The sequence below is a fragment of the Mesoplodon mirus genome, assembly GCF_964341445.2.
Source record: "Mesoplodon mirus genome assembly, chromosome: X".
NCBI classification, from domain to species: Eukaryota; Metazoa; Chordata; class Mammalia; order Artiodactyla; family Ziphiidae; genus Mesoplodon; species Mesoplodon mirus.
In genome coordinates, this window is record NC_138981.1 from 35829561 (window position 1) to 35848710 (window position 19150).

Below are 19150 nucleotides of genomic sequence, written 5' to 3' on the forward strand. Positions count from 1 at the left end.
GTCTCATTCCTGAAGTATCTGCTCCAGGCTCTGAGCAGTCAGGAAGGAGTCCTTGGGGTAAAGCACATGGGCAGACTGAGCTGAAGGACTCTCTGGAGGATGGGCAGACCCAAGCAGGGTAGGAGCCAGGCTCCTGTGGCCAGCTGCCTTGGCACCTCAGTGCCAGAGCTGTCTCTGGATTCAGGGACTTTGAGCCTGAAAGCCTGGAGACATAGGCTTGTCTCTACACAACATCAAGCAAGTCAGGTGACCTCTCAGGCCTCATCCATAGATGGGGGATTGGACTAGAATGTTCTGCTGGGGTGGGTCCTGGCAGCTCTAACACTTTATGAGTAAACAGTCTCCTGGGACAGTGGTTTTCAACTACTTGGGGGAGTTTTGGAAAAATACCAGGGCCCCAGATATTCAGATTTAAATGGCAGCCAGAGTTGAAAACCACTGTCCCAGAGCAGTCTGCCTCAATGTTTAAAGGACATAGGAATCCCCTGGGGATCTTCTTAAAATGTGGATTTTGATCTGCCAGCTTCGGATGGGTCCCAAGATTCTCCATTTCCAACAGGCTTCCTGCTGGTGCTGAAACTGCTGGGCACTATTTTGAGTAAAAAGGTACTCAAGTTCTTCCCTAATTTGATCTTCTAAGGCAGGTTCTCAACCTTTAGAGCATCAGAATCCAGCAATCCTGCAGGTCCGGAAATCTGCATTTCTGATGTTGCTGTTTCTGATCAGGGGACCATACTCTGAGATCCACTGCTCTCAGACAACGGTCCTGGATCCTGGCTGCACATGAAAACCACCTGGGAAGCTTTTATAATGCCACTCGCCTCCTCCAGCTGTCCCACATCGGGCTAATTGAATCAGAATCTCTAGGGTTGGACCAAGGCATGGCTAGGTTCTCAAAGATACTCAGGTGATTCTAATAAGTAGCAGGGGCGGGGGTGGGGAGAAGGGACCCACTGCCCCTAGATGGGTGATTGTCAAGGAGTGGGGGGGAGTGATTTTTCTCCTTCCTCTCCTCTCTCCAGGGGACATTTGACAACGTCTGAAGACATTTTTGGTTGTCACAAGTGGGAGTTGGGAGGAGATGTTACTGGCATCTAGTGGGTAAAAGCCAAGGCTCTGCTAAGCATCCTAGAGTGCAAAAGACAGGACCCCAGGACGAATAATTATCTGACCCCAAATATCCATTGTTCCAAGATTCAGAAACCTTGCCCTAGAGAATCCCAGGCTACACCCCAGATCTACTGATCAGAAGCTGCATTTTTACCAAGTTTCCCAGGTGATTCCCAAGTTGGAGAAGCACTGCCCTTAGATCAGCGGCTCTCTCTTTAAGCACTTCGAAATGCCCTGCAAGGCTCATTAAAGCACCAAGTGCTGGGCCCCATCCCCAGAGTTTCTGATTCAGCAGGTCTGGGGTGGAGCCCCGAATTTGCATTTGTAAAGATTTCCAGCTCCCCGAACCACAACTAAGAACTCAGAACTACTATTTGCCCAACGAATCCAGACTAAGGTAAAATAGCCAAATCCCTTCCAGTTTACAAACTGAGTGTTTGCTGACTACCGGAGTCGATGACAATGGAACTACCTCTGCAGGCTGAAAGACACAGAGATGCTCTCTGCAGGAATGTCCGGCCAATGTCAAAAACTCTGCTCAGTGCTACAGGGCGGATCCCTGAACTAAAGCAGCGGGATTACCCCGTACCTCTGCCAGCCTCCAGCTGCCTCAATCGCAATCCAAGAGAGAGACAAAAGTCAGAGGAAAGCCATGAGTTGTGAAGTCAACTCTAGCGTAGAGACTGAGGCTAGGTCTGCGCTGAGCCACAGAAATAGGGATGAAGAGAACCACTGAAAGCAAAACCGGGTGCTTATGCTTTACATCCGGGACATGGATGCTTCCTTAAAAATCCACTGTACGGACACCCCCTGCTCCTCCCAAAGCAGACTCCTCCTGAGGGCTGGTGATATTCTCTTACCGACACAGGAGGCTGGTCGGCCACTCCACGCCTTGTTGTCCATACACGTGACTGTCTGCTCCCCTTTCAATGTGTATCCTGGAGAGCAATAGTACTCACACCGGGAGTTAAAGTAGGCACCGTCGACGCACTTAAACCCTCCATTTGCCGGCATGGCAAGGGTAGGACATCGCTTTTCTGAGAAAGAGAAAACCAGAGATTCAGTATTACTTAGATTTTGTTCATGGAGTTTCAGAGTCCAGAAACTCTGAAAGCATAGGGTGAAGTAAATTGAAATCTAACTGATAGTAGAGAAATGATAGATAGTGTAACCGAGCAGGACCGTACGGGGCCCTTCCCGGGGCAGACCCCTCCCCCATACCCTCTGCTGTAGCTCCTCTCTTAAGTACCCAGATAATAGCATCTGATGCAAATTCCCTGAGTTTTTCAGATGCTAAAACCACCACCAAATGGAAGAAATTAACTTGATGATCGTGAGCGCGTAGCCCCCAGACCTTCTGGCGCCTAGAATGTTAACCTCCGTTTCCTCACCATCAGCCAATCAGAGAATTGTGTACAAGCTGAATTGTGTACCCTGCAACACCCCTCCCTCACCTGGCCTTGAAAAATGCTGTGCTGAACCCTTTCAAGGAGTTGGTGGGGCGGTGGGTTTGGGCTCGAGCCGCTCGTTCTCCTTGCTTGGTCCTGCCATAACCTTTCTCTGCTCCAAACTCCGATGCTTCGATTTGTTTGGCTTCACTGTGCATCGGGCACATGAACTTGCATTTGGTAACAATGGTTGCACGTCACACAGAAGGGACACGAAGTTTTACACCGGACTGGCTTGGGTTGGCATCCCAGCTAAACCACGGTCTTATGCTGGGCTCCTCAGAAACAGACGCTGAGACCAGGATTTGTGTGCAAGTGATTAAGAAAGTGCTCCCAGGGGAGACCAGTGAAGGGTGGGGGAAGCGGGACGGGGGAGGGGAGGAAGCCGGGCAAGGTCAGCCTCAGCCTGATTCCGCAGGGGAGCTCTGGAGTGTGAGTGATGCCTGAGTCTGCCTTGCCTCCAGGCAGGGCAGCTGGGCTTTCCTAATCCTTTACCAGTCAGTACTGGGCAGCTACAGGCTGCCCATGGGGAATGCTCTCCCTGTCAGAACGAAGAAAGCAGTCCTCTGAAAGCGCAGAGCCTCTTCTTCCTTGGTAGAAGATCAACCGTAGGTACAATTCATTAAGAGCAAAGCGCCCAGAAGCTGGGGGATGGACACACAGAACTGGTAGCAGGGCATCCAGGGACGTATGGGGGAAGCACTGAAAGTGTTCACTATAGTCCCCCAGAGGCGTAGTCTGCCTAGACTGGATCACAAGGCTGCAGACCCCAACTTCAGTTTCCCAACAATAAAGTAATGGCACCCACATCAATAGCATTGTTGCAAAAATTGCATATATGTGAAATGCTTGGCACACAACAGGCGCTCCATCATGATAGCGCTTTTGAACAGCAATGGCATCTAAAAGGCATTTCAACGATGCTGTGTCCCTTGCAGTTTCCCAAATGAGATGACTTTCCAGGAAGCTAAAAGTCAGCCCCTGAAATGTGCTTCCAACCTTCTCCCCTGAGGCACAGCGCCTTTCATGGAATCAGCATCCTTCCGCGGTAATTCTCTCCCTGCCTCCCTAAGTTCTACTCCTGGGGGGGGGCGGGGGACGCTTGTGTCTACTGCCAGGAGTCCATGGCACAGCACCATTCTTATACTTCTGTCGGTTTTACATGTCTGTCTCTAATGCTATTCTGTGGGACCCCTGATGGCAGATGACCCTTGATGGCAGCTGGCCCTGGGGCCAGCACTTTGCTAAACAGACCTCTGTTCCCTCCCCCTTTCCAAACAGCTGATCGCACCCCTCTGTCTGAAATGTGTCATCTTACTTCCGCCATATCTTAGGAACTAACGCATGGCTTCTGCTCACAAGGGGAGTTTTTCTCATCAAAGACCACAAAGCATTCAGTAAAAATCCCTGATCTCAGAGCAAAAGAACTTTGGCCCCGAATGGCCCCGAGGCCCCAACATGGGGCCGGGCTACTCACGCTTGCAGATGACCTTGTCCGACCACCGCTTGTTTGACTGGCAGATCAGCTGGGAAGAGCCATGCAGCTCGTAGCCCTTCTGGCAGCGAACGTCACACCTGGTTCCCAGGGCTGTTTTGTAGTATCCTCCCTGAGGGGCCCTGCAGTACACATCCCCGTACTTCACCTTGATGGGGGAGCACCACGGGGTGTCTGCAGGTAGCAGAAACAAAGGAGAGGAGAAATAGCAAGTGACATCTTCAGAAAATGTGTCTCTTCACTCTCAAAGTCCCTGGCTGGCTGCATTCCAGATTTTGGACCTCCAAATAGTGCCCCATGTCTTTTAAGTTGTCTCTCGGTGGGGAGGTTATGATCATGGAACTAGGCGTCAGACATATACGAATATGGGTCCAGGTTCCTCCATTAGTAGCTGTGTGATCTTGGACAAGTTACTTAACCTCTCTGAGTCAATACCTCTACCTATGTCATAAGACTCTTACAAGTCCTCTTACAAGGACTGAAAAAAAGCATCTAGCACAGTGTCTAGCACATAGTAAATGTTCAATGAATGCTTGTTCTTTTGAATATTTCCCTTAACTAGATACATAGTTCCCTTGAGAGCAACTGTTACCATTGTGAACCTTAACCCCAGCCATCCATACAGAGTGGCAGGGGAGTCAATAATTGGTTAATTTAGATTTTTTTCCAAGTCTGTATCATATTCACTGTAAAAGCATTTAATACGATCTTAATGAATGTGAACGAAGCAACAGTTTCCAGGGTTTTGCCACAGGATATAATTTGGGCTTAACGTCACAGAACAATTTCTCCCCATTGGGAAGCTACCTCCTTTTTCAGATGTCCCCAGTTAAGCCCCATTTAGGTAAGAGATGACACCCTTCTCCAATGGCAAAGTTCCAGGGTGTTTTGATTTGGTCTCATAGTTGCGCAGAGCACAGCTTAGGATGACACTATTAAATCAGAACCTCTCCCCTGGGCCTTTGGAAGGTGTCGCTGAGGGCCATAAAATTAGTAGGGCAAGACTAGCTCCTCGAAAGTTCCCACAGTGGCCACCGCACAGTCAATGGGGACCAGAGACTAGCTCCCTCAAGCCTGTCAGGCTCTCCATGCCTTGAACAGGAGCCCCCTCCCTAGGGCTGCCAGCTTCTCCCTCCACCCCAGCACCTGAGCTGACAGTGAGTGAAGTTCGTGCGCCATCATGTGGCCAAGAAGGAGGAAATCCCCTGTTTCACTTTGCCAGGAATTCTCTTCTAATGATGTGTTTCTGGCTGCTTCTCAGCCATGAAAACCAACAGTTCTGTCCAGGTCTCGTGCATGGACTGTTTTTTTGTTTTTTTTTTTTACTTATGTGCTTTGACATCTCCTTTGCCTAATATTTTCATCATATAATGTTTTGCAGACAGCTGCAAATGGGTGCTACCATCGGGACTCAAGCAGTATTTCCTGGACCTTCTGGGGAGAAGTGATGCCCCACGCTTAGCCTACATCTGATTAAGTTTGATCTCTTGGATGCAGTCTTGCAAGAGCTTACGCTAGGCCTCCAGGCTTTCCTTGAACAAAGTTTCCTTCCTCTTGGGTTTATACATCTAGTCTGTATATGCTAACATTTTTAAATGAGAAAAATCTGGACCCTGAAGTAAAGTACAAAACAGCATACATATCTCCATTATTTTCCTCTAAGTATAAAAGAATTTTTAAAAAAATAAATTTATTTATTTTTGGCTGTGTTGGGTCTTCGTTGCTGCACAAGGGCTTCCTCTAGTTGCGGCGAGCGGGGGCTACTCTTCGTTGCGGTGCGCGGGCTTCTCATTGCGGTGGTTTCTCTTGTTGCGGAGCATGGGCTCTAGGCGCACAGGCTTCAGTAGTTGTGGCTCGCGGGCTCTAGAGCACAGGCTCAGTAGTTGTGGCGCACAGGTTTAGTTGCTCCGGGCATGTGGGATCTTCCCGGACCAGGGCTCGAACCTGTGTCCCCTGCATTGGCAGGTGGATTCATAACCACTGCGCCACCAGGGAAGTCCTATAAAAGAATTCTTGAACTAATTTAACATGTTTCAGTTCTTTCTTTGGTGATGGCTCCAGGTAAGCCATGAAGCTAAGAGATTGCAAGATCACAGGTAAATGAGAAGCCTTTGGGGTATGTTTGCTTAGCACTGCCAAGTTGTGGATATTTCTTCTATAATCAAAAGTCCTTAAGATAAATTCTGGAAAAATCCATAGATGCCTACCACTCAAATTAAACTAACATTTGGAACCTACTGGCTTCTATGACTACTAGAAGTGAGGTATATTTCTCTCCCCCTCTCTCTTTCTGCCTGTCTTTTTCAACTGTAATAGGAAAGACCACCCACAAGGAAACTCCAAAATGCACTTGGTGTTTTCAAGCTCAAAGAAGCACTTTTGATAGCCCGTCAGAGGACTTTCACGATGTTAAATCTGAAAAGTCATCTGTCGCCTGACCTCTTTGTCTTTGTCCTCTCCCCAACCCCTTCCTCCTAACTTCCCCACTGCCTCACTTCCTCTTAGTTTCCCTGTCTGCCCTATTCCCCTGCTGGACTGCAAGGCTTCTGTGCTTCCCCAGCTCTAGCCTCTTCTCTTGACAACTGGTCCCCTTCACTACCCTTTTGTCACCATCTCACAGGCCAAACTGTGAAATCCTTGACTGAGAACTGGGCTCCAGAGAGAGAAAATGAAATCCCCATTGGAGAGGGCAGAGGGTGATGAGGGTAGAATGAATATGGGAGACCCAGAGGGAGACAATGAAAGCAGTGAGCTACTGGAGTATGGTGGATACTGGGCAGGGTCAAGAGGCCTGGGCAGATATTATCTAACTCTATCATCTCCTAGTAACCTGGACAATTCAAGAAAATTTTCAGGGACCCACATTCATAGTCTATACGAGAGAGGAATGGATGAGATTATTTTCAAAGTCCCATCTACAATGGTTATTTTTATTCTGATTAAATTTTATATTTATATCGGTGCTAAAATGTCAAAAAAAAAAAAAGTCCCATCTAGCTTTGAAGTTGTATGATTCAAATTCTTATTCCTCTCTGATCTCCTACCCCTCTCACACCCATGCCTACTTCCTTAATCCTTCTTCTGACTGATAACTTTGGGTAGTCTCTTGTAACCCTTCCACCTAAAGGCAAATCCTCTTTACATTCTACGTCCTGATCACAATTCCACAGATGTACAAACTGGAAGAGCGTCCAATTCTCTACTTGTTTTTCGCTCAAATGTTGAAAACACTCACATCCTCCAGCTTCTGGACTTTGGCGTGAGTTTAGGAGGGGCACGATTTTATTTTTTTTATTTTTAAATTTATTTATTTATTTTTGCCTGCATTGGGTCTTTGTTGGGGTGCGTGGGCTTCTCAGTGTGGTGGCTTCTCTTGTTGCGGAGCACGGGCTCTAGGTGCGCGGGCTTCAGTAGTTGTGGCACACGGGCTCAGCAGTTGTGGCTTGTGGGCTCTAGAGCGCAGGCTCAGTAGTTGTGGTGCATGGGCTTAGTTGCTCTGCGGCATTTGAGATCTTCTTGGACCAGGGCTCGAACCTGTGTTCCCTGCATTGGCAGGCGGATTCTTAACCACTGCGCCACCAGGGAAGCCCTAGGGGCACGATTTTAGAGTAAACTAATATGAGGCGGCAGACCCGCAATTCTTAGCACACACACATTATGGTTGTCTTTTCCACAAATGTGCCCAGGACAAATAGTTAAGGCAGCAGGTCCATTAGAGAATGACCTGCATATACATTTATTACAAATTCGCATATTTCAGTACAACCATGCAATTAGCAGATTTTTTTTACTCAGCTATTTTGAGTCTTCAAATCCTTCCAGCAGAGTTGCCTACACATCCAAGAGCTGTGCTGTTGTCAACATGTGGGGGGGAAAAAATCTTGTTTTTATTTATTCGCAAAAGGAATTTCTTTTGGATTACTTTCCAAGACAAACCTTTGGAAGATATTTTGACATTTTAACAGCCCTGCAGTGATAATAATTAAAAATTCAGTGAGTGACTTGAATTTGAAGTGCATGCAAATAGCATGAGTTAAAAGTGAATTAGCGAAACATTTAACGTAGAGGTTTAGAGAAAGGAAGCTCTTATGCTGCTTCAATTAAGACAGGGTTTATTTAGGGAGAAATCTAAATCGATTATTCAGGAAAACTTTTTCATCTCCCTGGGCCATTGTGGAGCTCCCGGGGTAAGCAGTGTCATGTAGCAGACTCATGAGCTCCTAGTGAACTCTGGATGTTGAGCCAAAACATCTGGATTTCAAACTCTGGATGTTGAGCTAAAACATCTGGATTTCAGACTCAAACATAATGTTTGCTAGCTGTGTGAGTCTGCGCAAGTCACCTCCCCTCTCTAATCTGAGGTTCCTTCATTTGTAAATAATAACATATCTCTACACGCCTTCCTCCTTCCCTCAATTACTGTGAAGACAGGATGGCATTCCAAGTAAAAGAATCAAAAGCAATGCTTGCCACATTAAATGTTGGTTACACTTCACTTTCTTTTTTCTTTTATAAATTTTATAAATTATCAATTTAATTAAAAAAAACATTGACTGAGTATATGCACTTGTGCCAGACACTGTGTAGGGGCCTAAGGATCTAGAACTAATCTCCCAGTGAACAATGGTTTGCCTCTAAGTTTTAAAACTAAAAAAAAAATGACAATGAAAACAATTTCCTAAGAAGTATTTATTCTTAAACATTCCGGGTAAGCTCTAGGCCAGGCACATATTTTCCTGCATCTGGTTTACCTTCCACACTTGCAGTGCTGCAAAGTGAGGATGAACACTGGGAACAATAATCTGAGGGCACTATATAGCCCCTCTTGGACATGTGAAGGGTCACATGTGTACGCATGTGTTTTAGGAAGATTTTTCAATAAGGGACTCGAAGAAAAAAAAGATTTTTCAAAACTCTCAATTAAGAAGTGTTAGGGGGCTTCCCTGGTGGCGCAGTGGTTGAGAGTCCGCCTGCCGATGCAGGGGACATGGGTTCGTGCCCTGGTCCGGGAAGATCCCACATGCTGCGGAGCGGCTGGGCCCGTGGGCCATGGCCGCTGAGCCTGCACGTCCGGAGCCTGTGCTCCGCGACGGGAGAGGCCACAACAGTGAGAGGCCCGCGTACCGCAAAAAAAAAAAAAAAAAGAAGTGTTAAGTATGTATACGTATAGCTGATTCACTTTGTTATAAAGCAGAAACTAACACACCATTGTAAAGCAATTATACTCCAATAAAGATGTTAAAAAAAAAAGTGTTAGGAATCAGAATACCACCTTACCCCAAACATCTAATTAACAAGTTTGTGCTTTGCTGGATTTGTTAATTCCTGAGGCAGTAATATAGGAGCTGTGGATACAAATGAGTATTTGTATTCACAGGTCATAAGCAAATGTGGAACATGGTGGGAAACACCTGGACATAGACACCAGTCATTATATTAGAAAGGTTGTTCACTTGTGTGGAAAACAATTGAAGGACTCTCTCCAACCAAAGGCTGACCAGTACTACTGTGATTCTCTTATAACTTAGACATATCACGACAGAGCAGGGGAGTGTCCTCCTGCCAGAATGCAGACAAATTTCCTGGGCAAAATGCCACAATAGAACTTTATTAATCAATTTTCTTCAAATTATTTCTCAACTGTAAAAGGAACTGGATTCAGAGAGAAATAATCTAAATTTACCCTCACTTTTCTCAGGGCTCCCAAAGCTTCAGAGAAACGACTCACCATTAGAAAATATTTATGGACATACTTACCCGAGCCTGCATAGAAAGTTCTTGGTTAGGCTTTTTATACCTGCTGGAGGGGGTGGATTGCTGGAAATGTGTAGAGATGGAGTTCTTTATCATTAAAGTTTCATTGGGCAACACACTTTACTCATCATTTCAGGAGCCAAGCCAGACTCAGAAAGAGCACAATGAAATGAGCTTATGAAAATCAAGTTTTCTCATTCCTCATTCATCTCAGTACATTAGCAGCACTGGGTCCAGATTTGACCTTGGGTGTTTTACTCTGGACGATTCTGGCTGTAATGTATGAATTAGGTAGAACTCATGGCTTGATTTTCACTTGCATCAGCTAGAGCTTGGCTTTGCAGAAGTAAGGACAGTAAAGAAACTGATGAGAATAAAATGACCACTGGGCTGCTGAAAGACAGCACTTCAGAGATTTCCAAATGCTTTTTGTTTTCTTTCATTTGTTTTTCTGTATTTTCTTTCAAATGGGAGCATATGCATATTAATTTTAAAACATGTTGTTTTCTCGACAGGTAATTAGAACTTAAAATGTGTTGTCTGGTCACTTTATTATAGTCTGCTCTGCAGGGCAAAAAGGAAAGTCCTCCTGGCATCAGCAGGTCTTCATTAGCACATAAGCAAAGCATTCACCTTTATATCTAGCGTGTGAATACGCGACTTCATCGTCTTCTAGTGGTGAGTCTCCAGATCCTACAATAAAAAAGAACAGAAACTGCAGCAAGAAAAGCCACATGATATGGACGAATATTTTTGAAGCACTGCTTTGGCACAGTCCATGCAAGAGGGGCTATTAGAACGCAGAGCCAAGAGTAAAAGCTTTTGTGGCCATTCATGAAGGGACAGGGGACCTCTCAGAGTGAACCTGGCTGGGCTGAGACTGCCAGAGCCAATCAAGATGAGCCTCAAATGGTTTTGGAATTACCACATGCCAACTGAAATTCTGGACTCGGGATTGAAAGAAAGTCAACTTCACTCTGAGAAGAGGCCAATGGATATGAATCTCATGCCAGAGGAGACGCAGTAAAATGTGTATAACTCAGATACAGCCTAGACTTTCTCCAGCAATCAAAGAAAACCTAGTAGAAGTGGGTGTTTATGTTACCTGAGAATCAGTCCATTTTATGAAATGAACTTGGGTGGAGGATAAGGAGGAAAATCAAATGTCTTATCTTTTTTTTTTTTTTTTTTTTTTTTTGCAGTACGCAGGCCTCTCACTGCTGTGGCCTCTCCCGTTGCGGAGCACAGGCTCTGCGGCCATGGCTCATGGGCCCAGCCGCTTCGCGGCATGTGGGATCTTCCCGGACCGGGGCACGAACCCGTGTCCCCTGCATCGGCAGACGGACGCTCAACCACTGTGCCACCAGGGAAGCCCAAATGTCTTATCTTAATGACAAAGAAATATAAAGCTGTCTTGGTATATCTGTAGGAAATGAGTGTTGAAATTGATGATCTGGATGTTTATTCAAAACCTCTCACCGAGGCACGGCTAAAGTCAAATTTCGTGATGAGTCTTGCTACCCTTGAAAACAACAGCCTCGTAGAGAAAGTCTGTGCTTAATTTTAAAATTTAAACTCATTTGGAAGTTGGAACTGAATCATTTTTAACATGTTAAATATTGAATTCCAGTAAATGGTAGATGCTTAATCTTTAAAGCAGTACCAGGCCCCAAACTTCAAAGCGATAATCTTAAATTTAGAGATCTTTCCTCCTAGCCTTCCTAGTCTGATCACTGACTGTTGAGTTAACACCATCTTGATCACACATTTACCAGCAGGGACTGCAACCATCACAGATAAGAACATTCTCTTTTATGAGGTTATTGCAAGTCCTCACATGCCAAAGCCTTGTTACACATCAAAGAGGACTGCTACACAAACAAGCTCAGGGCCGACTGTCAGAAACTGGATTTCTATACTCTGGGTTCTGAGTTTTCTCCATTTGCCTTCACCTGTACACATAACTCCTACAGTGAGCCTTGATCTTGCTCGTTGCCACCAGGCACATCAGGAATAAACTACATGCATTGTTAAACCACAAATTTAAGACCACAAGCTCAACTCTGGTGTCATTTGAAGAGTGGTAAATGTTTGCCTAAAGAGAGGAACCCTCCTGGTTACACCATGAGACAAGTCTTTATAATGAGTCAAAAGGAGATATAAAGATGGTTTGCATCACCACCCCCAAGGTAGCAGCGTCCCTGGCAGAGTAAAGCAGCTCTTCTGTTCATTTGTTTCTTTTCTTTTTTTTTTTTAACTATTGCTCCATCTTGTTTTGGCTTGCTCAGTTCTTTGTTTTTTTAAGTTTTGGCTGTGTTGGGTCTTTGTTGCTGCACGTGGGTTTCTCTAGTTGAGACGAGTGGGAGCTACTCTTTGTTGTGGTGCGCGGGCTTCTCATGCAGTGGCTTCTCTTGTTGCAGAGCATGGGCTCTAGGCATGCGGGCTTCAGTAGTTGTGGCACATGGGCTCAGTAGTTGTGGCTCACGGGCTCTAGAGCACAGGCTCAGTAGTTGTGGCGCACAGGCTTAGTTGCTCCGCGGCAGGTGGGACCTTCCCGGACCAGGGCTCGAACCCGTGTCCCCTGCATTGGCAGGCGGATTCTCAACCACTGTGCCACCAGGGAAGCCCTCAGTTGTTTCTTTGGCAAGCTCACTGAAACCCAAAACCAGGCATTCTCACTACTGCCTTTACTTAAATTAGAGCCTGCAAGGCAGACAGTTCAGATGATTTCAAGAGGTTACCTTGATTAGCAACTTGATTAGTAGCTCACTTATATTGGTCCATCCACCTCCACTTAGATCACAACCACTCATTATCTCTCTCTGCATATCTTGAACTGTGATGACTCTAAATCAGAAATTCCCCTTTGCCAATGATTGTTCCAGGGGTAGGCATGAAACCCAGTATTGGCCAATGACAAGGAAAAATATGTCTGCTTTGGGGGAACAGGGCTTATGGAAAAGACTTTCCCCCTGATAAAAGAGAAAAGTGCACAAGAAAACTCTTTTGCCCTCTTTTCTCCCTTCCTGCTTTGGAAGCTATGGTGTAAGGATAAATGCCTGAAGCTATAGCAGCCATTTTACAACCATGAGGTAAGATGTCTCAGGACAAAAGGTTTTTGGCTGAGGATGGTAGAGTGAAACTATTAAAAGAGCCTGGGGTTTGTGATGACTTTATTGGGCTACTAAATCAACCCTAGACATCTTACCTCCATACTTCTTGCTAGGTCAATAATAAATGTGCTTTCAATTTAAGCCATTGTGAATAGCATTGTCACTTGCAGCTTAATGCATCCTAACTGATTCACAAATGAACAGGAAATTACTGCCTATCATTGATAGGAGATAAGAGAATACAAAATAAACGGATATTAGCTATCCCTTCCCCCAGAATCCCAGTTTATATTCAGCCTAAACTCATATATCAACTTCTATAAAAAATGATGACTAGTCTACAAAATGGACATCATGAAGGATACAATAAGATCAAAGACCACTGACAAACTTATGTTCAGCAGACTGTACTTATTAAAGCTTACTAAAGCAGCAAAGGAAATTCACACATATTAGAGAAAGATTTTCCACAGGGTTAAAATAGAAAGAAAGGAATAAAAAGAGAGAGAGAAGTTGGCAGGGAAGGAGAGAGGGAGGTTTCCTAACAAACTCTTCCTTATTTACAAAAGGCCATCCCTTTAGAATTCTGGTTAATTGAGGTTTTATCGTGAAAACCATTAATCAGTCCTCATGTGGTTCAGATTACCACTCTTTGGAAAGAATGCTTCAGTGCTTCTTCTACACAAATACAAATTCTACATTGGCTCAGAAATCAGAAACTCAGTGCCATGTAGGATTCTGTCCCTCAGCCATACCTGGAGCCAATTCCATTTATAATTCTGCTCTCCTTGCAGAAACTTCATCTAAATCAACAGATTTGCAAAGAAATAGTCACTCCTTTTTTCCAAAGTTCAAAGACAGGTCTTCCTGGCCCACTGAATCCCACCCTTTCATCCAGTATGTCCAGGTAGTTAACACCATTGAGGCAACCAACACACTCTTAAGAAATATCTATTAAATGTATTAGAATTACACCAGGAATTTAGATTTAGAAGGCTAGATTGCTCCTTTCATCACCCTAAAAGTTTTTTCATTGTGACGGTGGTGGGTAGAGGGAGCATTTGAAACTAATGGAAGATGTAGCCAATTTGCTAAACTACATTCCTGTATTGACTGTGATACATGATGCAAGTTGACAGATTTGCTGGTTCTGTGTTAAAGTTTTAGCTCAAAGGGTTGGGTTTATTTTTTAATTATTTTGAAGATAGCTATACATTCTTAACTTTTGTCAGAAATTTTTGTTTTCCCCCTCATCATCCTTATTCTAATTATAATTTTATTACTATCAGGAGTCATCATATTTAACAGTAAGCTGCATCATCAATTTTATACTGAAAGTCAATGGGAAAATCAAACTCACTTCATAGTAAAGATTCTTAACCTGGGTCCCTGGCCTCCTAGAGGAACAATGGAAGCGCTTTGGGAGAGTCCATGAACCCCTTGTAATTGGACATGCTTTTTGGTACATGAATATACTTTCCTGGGGAAAAACTTGCTAACTTTTAGTAGATTTTAATAAGGGTCTGTGATCCAAAAAATTATTAAGAATCATGGTTTTACAGCATTCTTTATTATGAAGCATGTTAGAGTATTTACTGAAGAAGTATGCAGTATATCCTTGATATCTGAAACTTTTTAGTATGGGAGAGGAGAGACAAATATATTTAAAACAAGGATAAGTGCTTATCTTTATTAGATCTTACTGCTTTCTTCTCTAGATTATTGTTATCCAATGGAACTTTCTGCAATGATGGACATGCTCTATATCTATGCTGTACAACAGGATAGCCACTAGCCACGTGTGATCATTAAGCACTTGAAATATGGCTAGTACAACTGGGGGGATACATTTTTTATTTCATTGAACTTTAATTAATTTAAATTTTTACAGCCATGTGGCTAGTGGTTACCATACTAGACAGCATAGGTCTAGACTTAATTTAAAAATATATATTTTGTGGAGATAAATCATGTCTCTAAATTGCTCAATGGTGAGAACCACGTCTAATTTGCCTTGTATACCTAGCATATGATTTAGAATTGGTAGCTGACAAATGTTGGAAGAAAAGAGAAAAATCTGCCTCATGTTTCTTATGACACATAAGTCATGTGTCATTATGCTCATATGTCTGGAATGTTTTTTTTTGTTGTTTTTTTTGGCGGTGCGTGGGCCTCTCATTGCTGTGGCCTCTCCCTTTGCGGAGCACAGGCTCCAGACGCACAGGCCCAGCGGCCATGGCTCACGGGCCCAGCCACTCCGTGGCATGTGGGATCCTCCCAGACGGGGACACGAACCCGTGTCCCCTGCATCAGCAGGCGGACTCTCAACCACTGTGCCACCAGGGAAGCCCTGTCTGGAATGGTTTTATCCCACTCAGTACAGCTTCAGGATATAAATTTGAACGGTGACAATACTGGAGATTTGGATGTTTAGAAAAAGGTATTTGGGGGACTTCCCTGGTGGCACAGTGGTTAAGAACCCACCTGCCAATGCAGGGGACATGGGTTTGACCCCTGGTCCAGGAAGATCCCACATGCTGCGGAGCAACTAAGCCTGCGAGCCACAACTACTGAGCCTGTGCACCACAACTACTGAAGCCCACATGCCTAGAACCTGTGCTCCACAACAAGAGAAGCCACAGCAATGAGAAGGCCACGCACTGCAATGAAGAGTAGCCCCAGCTCAGCTGGCCGCAACTAGAGAAAGCCTGCACGCAGCAATGAAGACCCAACACAGCCAAAAATAAATAAATTAAAATAAATAAATAAACTTTAAGAAAAAGGAAAAGGTATTTTTCACTGTTGGAGGCCACAGGGTATTCATTTACGGGAACCAGATGATTTAGTGCTAGCAAATGATTTGCCAAAGGGGCTACACTGCAGCTGTAGTAAAGTCAAAAGGACATTTGAATGGCTTCTGAACAAAGATCAAATCCAGGGCACTGCCAGGAAAACACAGCCTACAGATAAAGCCAAGGATTTGACCCTCAAATCCTTTGTTAAGTCAAGGTGGTGCTTCAGGGTACTTTCAGTCATTCAAGAGTCCCTTTAGAGAGTAAAGGTGTGTCTCCCAGATCCTCTCAAAGAAACAACAGAGAAGAGTTTATGTCTATGAGATTTGTGGATGTGGCTTCTGTCTAATGGACAGAATGTCTAATGGACAGGAGACCCACAAAGTTCTTAATGAGGTATATATATTCAGACATATTACCAAGATGACTGAGGGGGACAGAGACATTATAGAGTGAGGAGAGCCCTTTGAACTCCCAGAATTCTACTGTCAGGAAACAGGCTCACAGGGCTGCTTAGCTGTAAATAGGTGTTACCCTTCCTGGAAAAGGAAAGATTGCTTAGAGGCTGGAATCAAGAGCCTAGAGAATAGAGCAGAGAACCATAAAGAATTCTTTCCAGACTGTGAGGCCTGAAGAAAGAACTATCCAAACTTGGTCAGCTAGATTTCAGGATTCCTTTATGCCTCCCATTTAACCCCATTTTTAACAGGAATCTCTATAGCAGTTATATTATGGCTATTCAACCACTGTAGGTTGGGTATGTGGGGAGAAGATACCTCTTTGGTTTTACAGGTCTACAGATAGAGAAGAACTGTATTCAAGCAGTTACAGTTAAGGAAGTACATAGAAGGAGCCTCATCTCCACCTGGACCTGATTTAGATGATGAGATTCTGGACTTTGAGCTGATGCTACAATGGGATAAGACTTTTAGGGACCTTGGGAGGGCGTGAGTGTATTTTGCATGTGGGAAGGACATGGATCACTGGGTGCCAGAGGGTAGACTGTGATATGCAGCCCCCAGTGATCCCTTTCTCCTGGGATTCATACCTTTGTATAACTCTCCCTTATTGGAATGGACTTATTGACTTTGCTTCTAATGAAAAGAATATAGCAGAAGGGATGTTATATCTCTTCTGAGATATAAAAGGACTGTGGTTTCCATCTTGGACATTCTCTCACTGTCTTTCTTGGATCACTCATCCTGGGGCATGCCAGCTGCCAAGTCTTGATGGAGTCCTATATGGAGAAGCCCACGTGGTGAGGAACCAAAGCCTGCCAATAATCATGTGAATAAGGTTGAAAGAAGATCTACACACACACACACATACACACACGTTGAGCCTTCAGATTAAACCTCAGGCCAAGGCAACAACTTGATTGCAACCTCATGAGAAACCCTGAGCCAGCTAAGCCATGACCAGATTGTAATGTACACAAATTCTGATATAAGAAGCAGTATTTGGGGCTTCCCTGGTGGCGCAGTGGCTGAGAGTCCACCTGCCGATGCAGGGGACACGGGTTCGTGCCCCGGTCCGGGAAGATCCCACATGCCGCGGAGCGGCTGGGCCCGTGAGCCATGGCCGCTGGGCCTGCACGTCCGGAGCCTGTGCTCCGCAATGGGAGAGGCCACAACAGTGAGAGGCCCGCGTACCGCAAAAAAAAAAAATAAAAAATAAAAAAAAAATAATTTAAAAAAAGAAGCAGTATTTGTTTTAAAGACAAAAAAGGGGGTGTGGGTGGAAGTACAACCCTGCAGGATGTGACTGAGGACCTTACGGTGCTAGATTTTACCTGAGACTGTATCCTTCCTTGGGTCTTTTTCCCTTCCCCTCTTCACTTACATCTTTTCCCTGAGAGCAGTCCCCCTGCAAGTCACAGACTCTGCTTCTAGGGAACCAAGGTAAGACAGCAACTGAATCTCCCTAAAACTCATATACCCCAATTGGCCATGCCTCACAGGTTAAATGGCATAGGTATAGGTTCTAAAATACTAGATTAAAATAAAGGTTAAATGGCATAGGTATATGTTTCTAAAATACTATATTAAAATAATTACTATTATTCTTGGTTTGTTTTACAAACTTCTCATTTGATAGTTCCTAATCACATTTTCTATTTAATTTAGTATGTATATATTTTAGGCTTCTACTACCTTGACCTGCTATGCATGTAAATGAGCTTCTGGTAAAAATATTAAAATAAGATAAACTTATATCTGGGCTAATATGTTTTTCAAGAATCTTTTAAACCATTAAGCATAGTCAGGAATCTTAGTGCCACCAAATTTTTCTCTGTGTGTTTTTAAATTCCTCTGTCTAAACCATCTTGTATGAGTTATGATTTAGGAAAAAATATATATATACATTCAATTTAATAACCCCCAGGAAAAGCCACATACTCAATCTTCTCTAGTAAAATAAACTGTTGTCAAGTTTAGTCCGTGAATTCGTATCACTGGGTGATAAAATCTGCTTTAGGAATAAGTGACTTTCAGTCTCAAGATATTACATAGTTTATCCTTTGAGGCAGGAAAACCCCTGTGTTTCTCTATATGGCTTCATGTCCTAAAGATCTTTACAAAATGGGAGCCTACAGAAAGTTACTTTACTGCTGTGAAGCATGACTCCTGAGTCTCTCGCATTCCGTGGCTTTTGCTAACACTTACAAGTGTTCCAACATTTTGGGAGAGCCTGAGGAAGGGTGGACAGAAGGTACAGTGGTAACCCTTCTCTCCTCCGTGGGTAAATTTGCAAGGGCTTCTTAGCTAGTCCTAATATACGGGGGACCATTGATTGAAGAAGCCCAGGTGTGAGTCTCACATGCCCGAATGGCAGGCAAGACTTGCTCTGTTATGTCTTGGCAAAGTTTTGAGACAGAGGAGAGATGTCCAGGAGTTGTGTAGAAATGTGTGTGTTTGAAGGAGTGGAGCAAAGAAGACAATTTAGCTTTTCAAGAGCATCAGCTTCAACTCCAAGATATAGGAGCAAGTACACAGAGGGCCAGACACTGTAAATGAGACACTCTTCCTTGGAAGCATTACACCTCTAAATCAGGGGCAGACTAACAGATAAAAGCCCAAGGGTAAGAAAAGGGGGTGGTGGAAGTACACAGAGACGATGCCCGTCCCAAGTGGAACAAGGGGATCCAGAAAGATGGATCTAAATAAACCTTTTGCTAATCATGGGGAGTAGACTGAAGGCAATGTTTATTACCAGTATTTTTCTTGGAGGAGAACATCCCCAAAAATATTCAGATGGGACAAGTTTACAGTACATCTCACACATTCACTTCACTATACCCTCCTCTTTTCCCCTCCCCATCACCATCCCAAAGCCCTCACATGTACCAACAATCAACTAGAGTAGTGTTTCAAACTTTTGACCCAATTTAATGCCATAACTAGTATTTTCATAGTGAAATAGAACAGAATTGAAAAT

General features: G+C 44.2%; 1 protein-coding gene across 3 annotated transcripts in view; it reads right to left on the reverse strand.

Moving 5' to 3' along the window:
• Positions 1 to 19150, reverse strand: part of SRPX (sushi repeat containing protein X-linked) — a 104564-nt gene that overhangs the window by 48590 nt on the left and 36824 nt on the right. For 2 of the 3 annotated variants that reach the window (XM_082610600.1, XM_082610602.1), the window contains exons 2-4: positions 10441 to 10500; positions 4036 to 4227; positions 1971 to 2147 (exon numbers count right to left, since the gene is read on the reverse strand). In XM_082610600.1, coding sequence (XP_082466726.1) covers positions 1971 to 2147; positions 4036 to 4227; positions 10441 to 10500 — 429 coding nt within the window. The remainder of the gene's footprint in view (positions 1 to 1970; positions 2148 to 4035; positions 4228 to 10440; positions 10501 to 19150) is intronic. The other variant, XM_082610601.1, reaches the window with a different exon arrangement.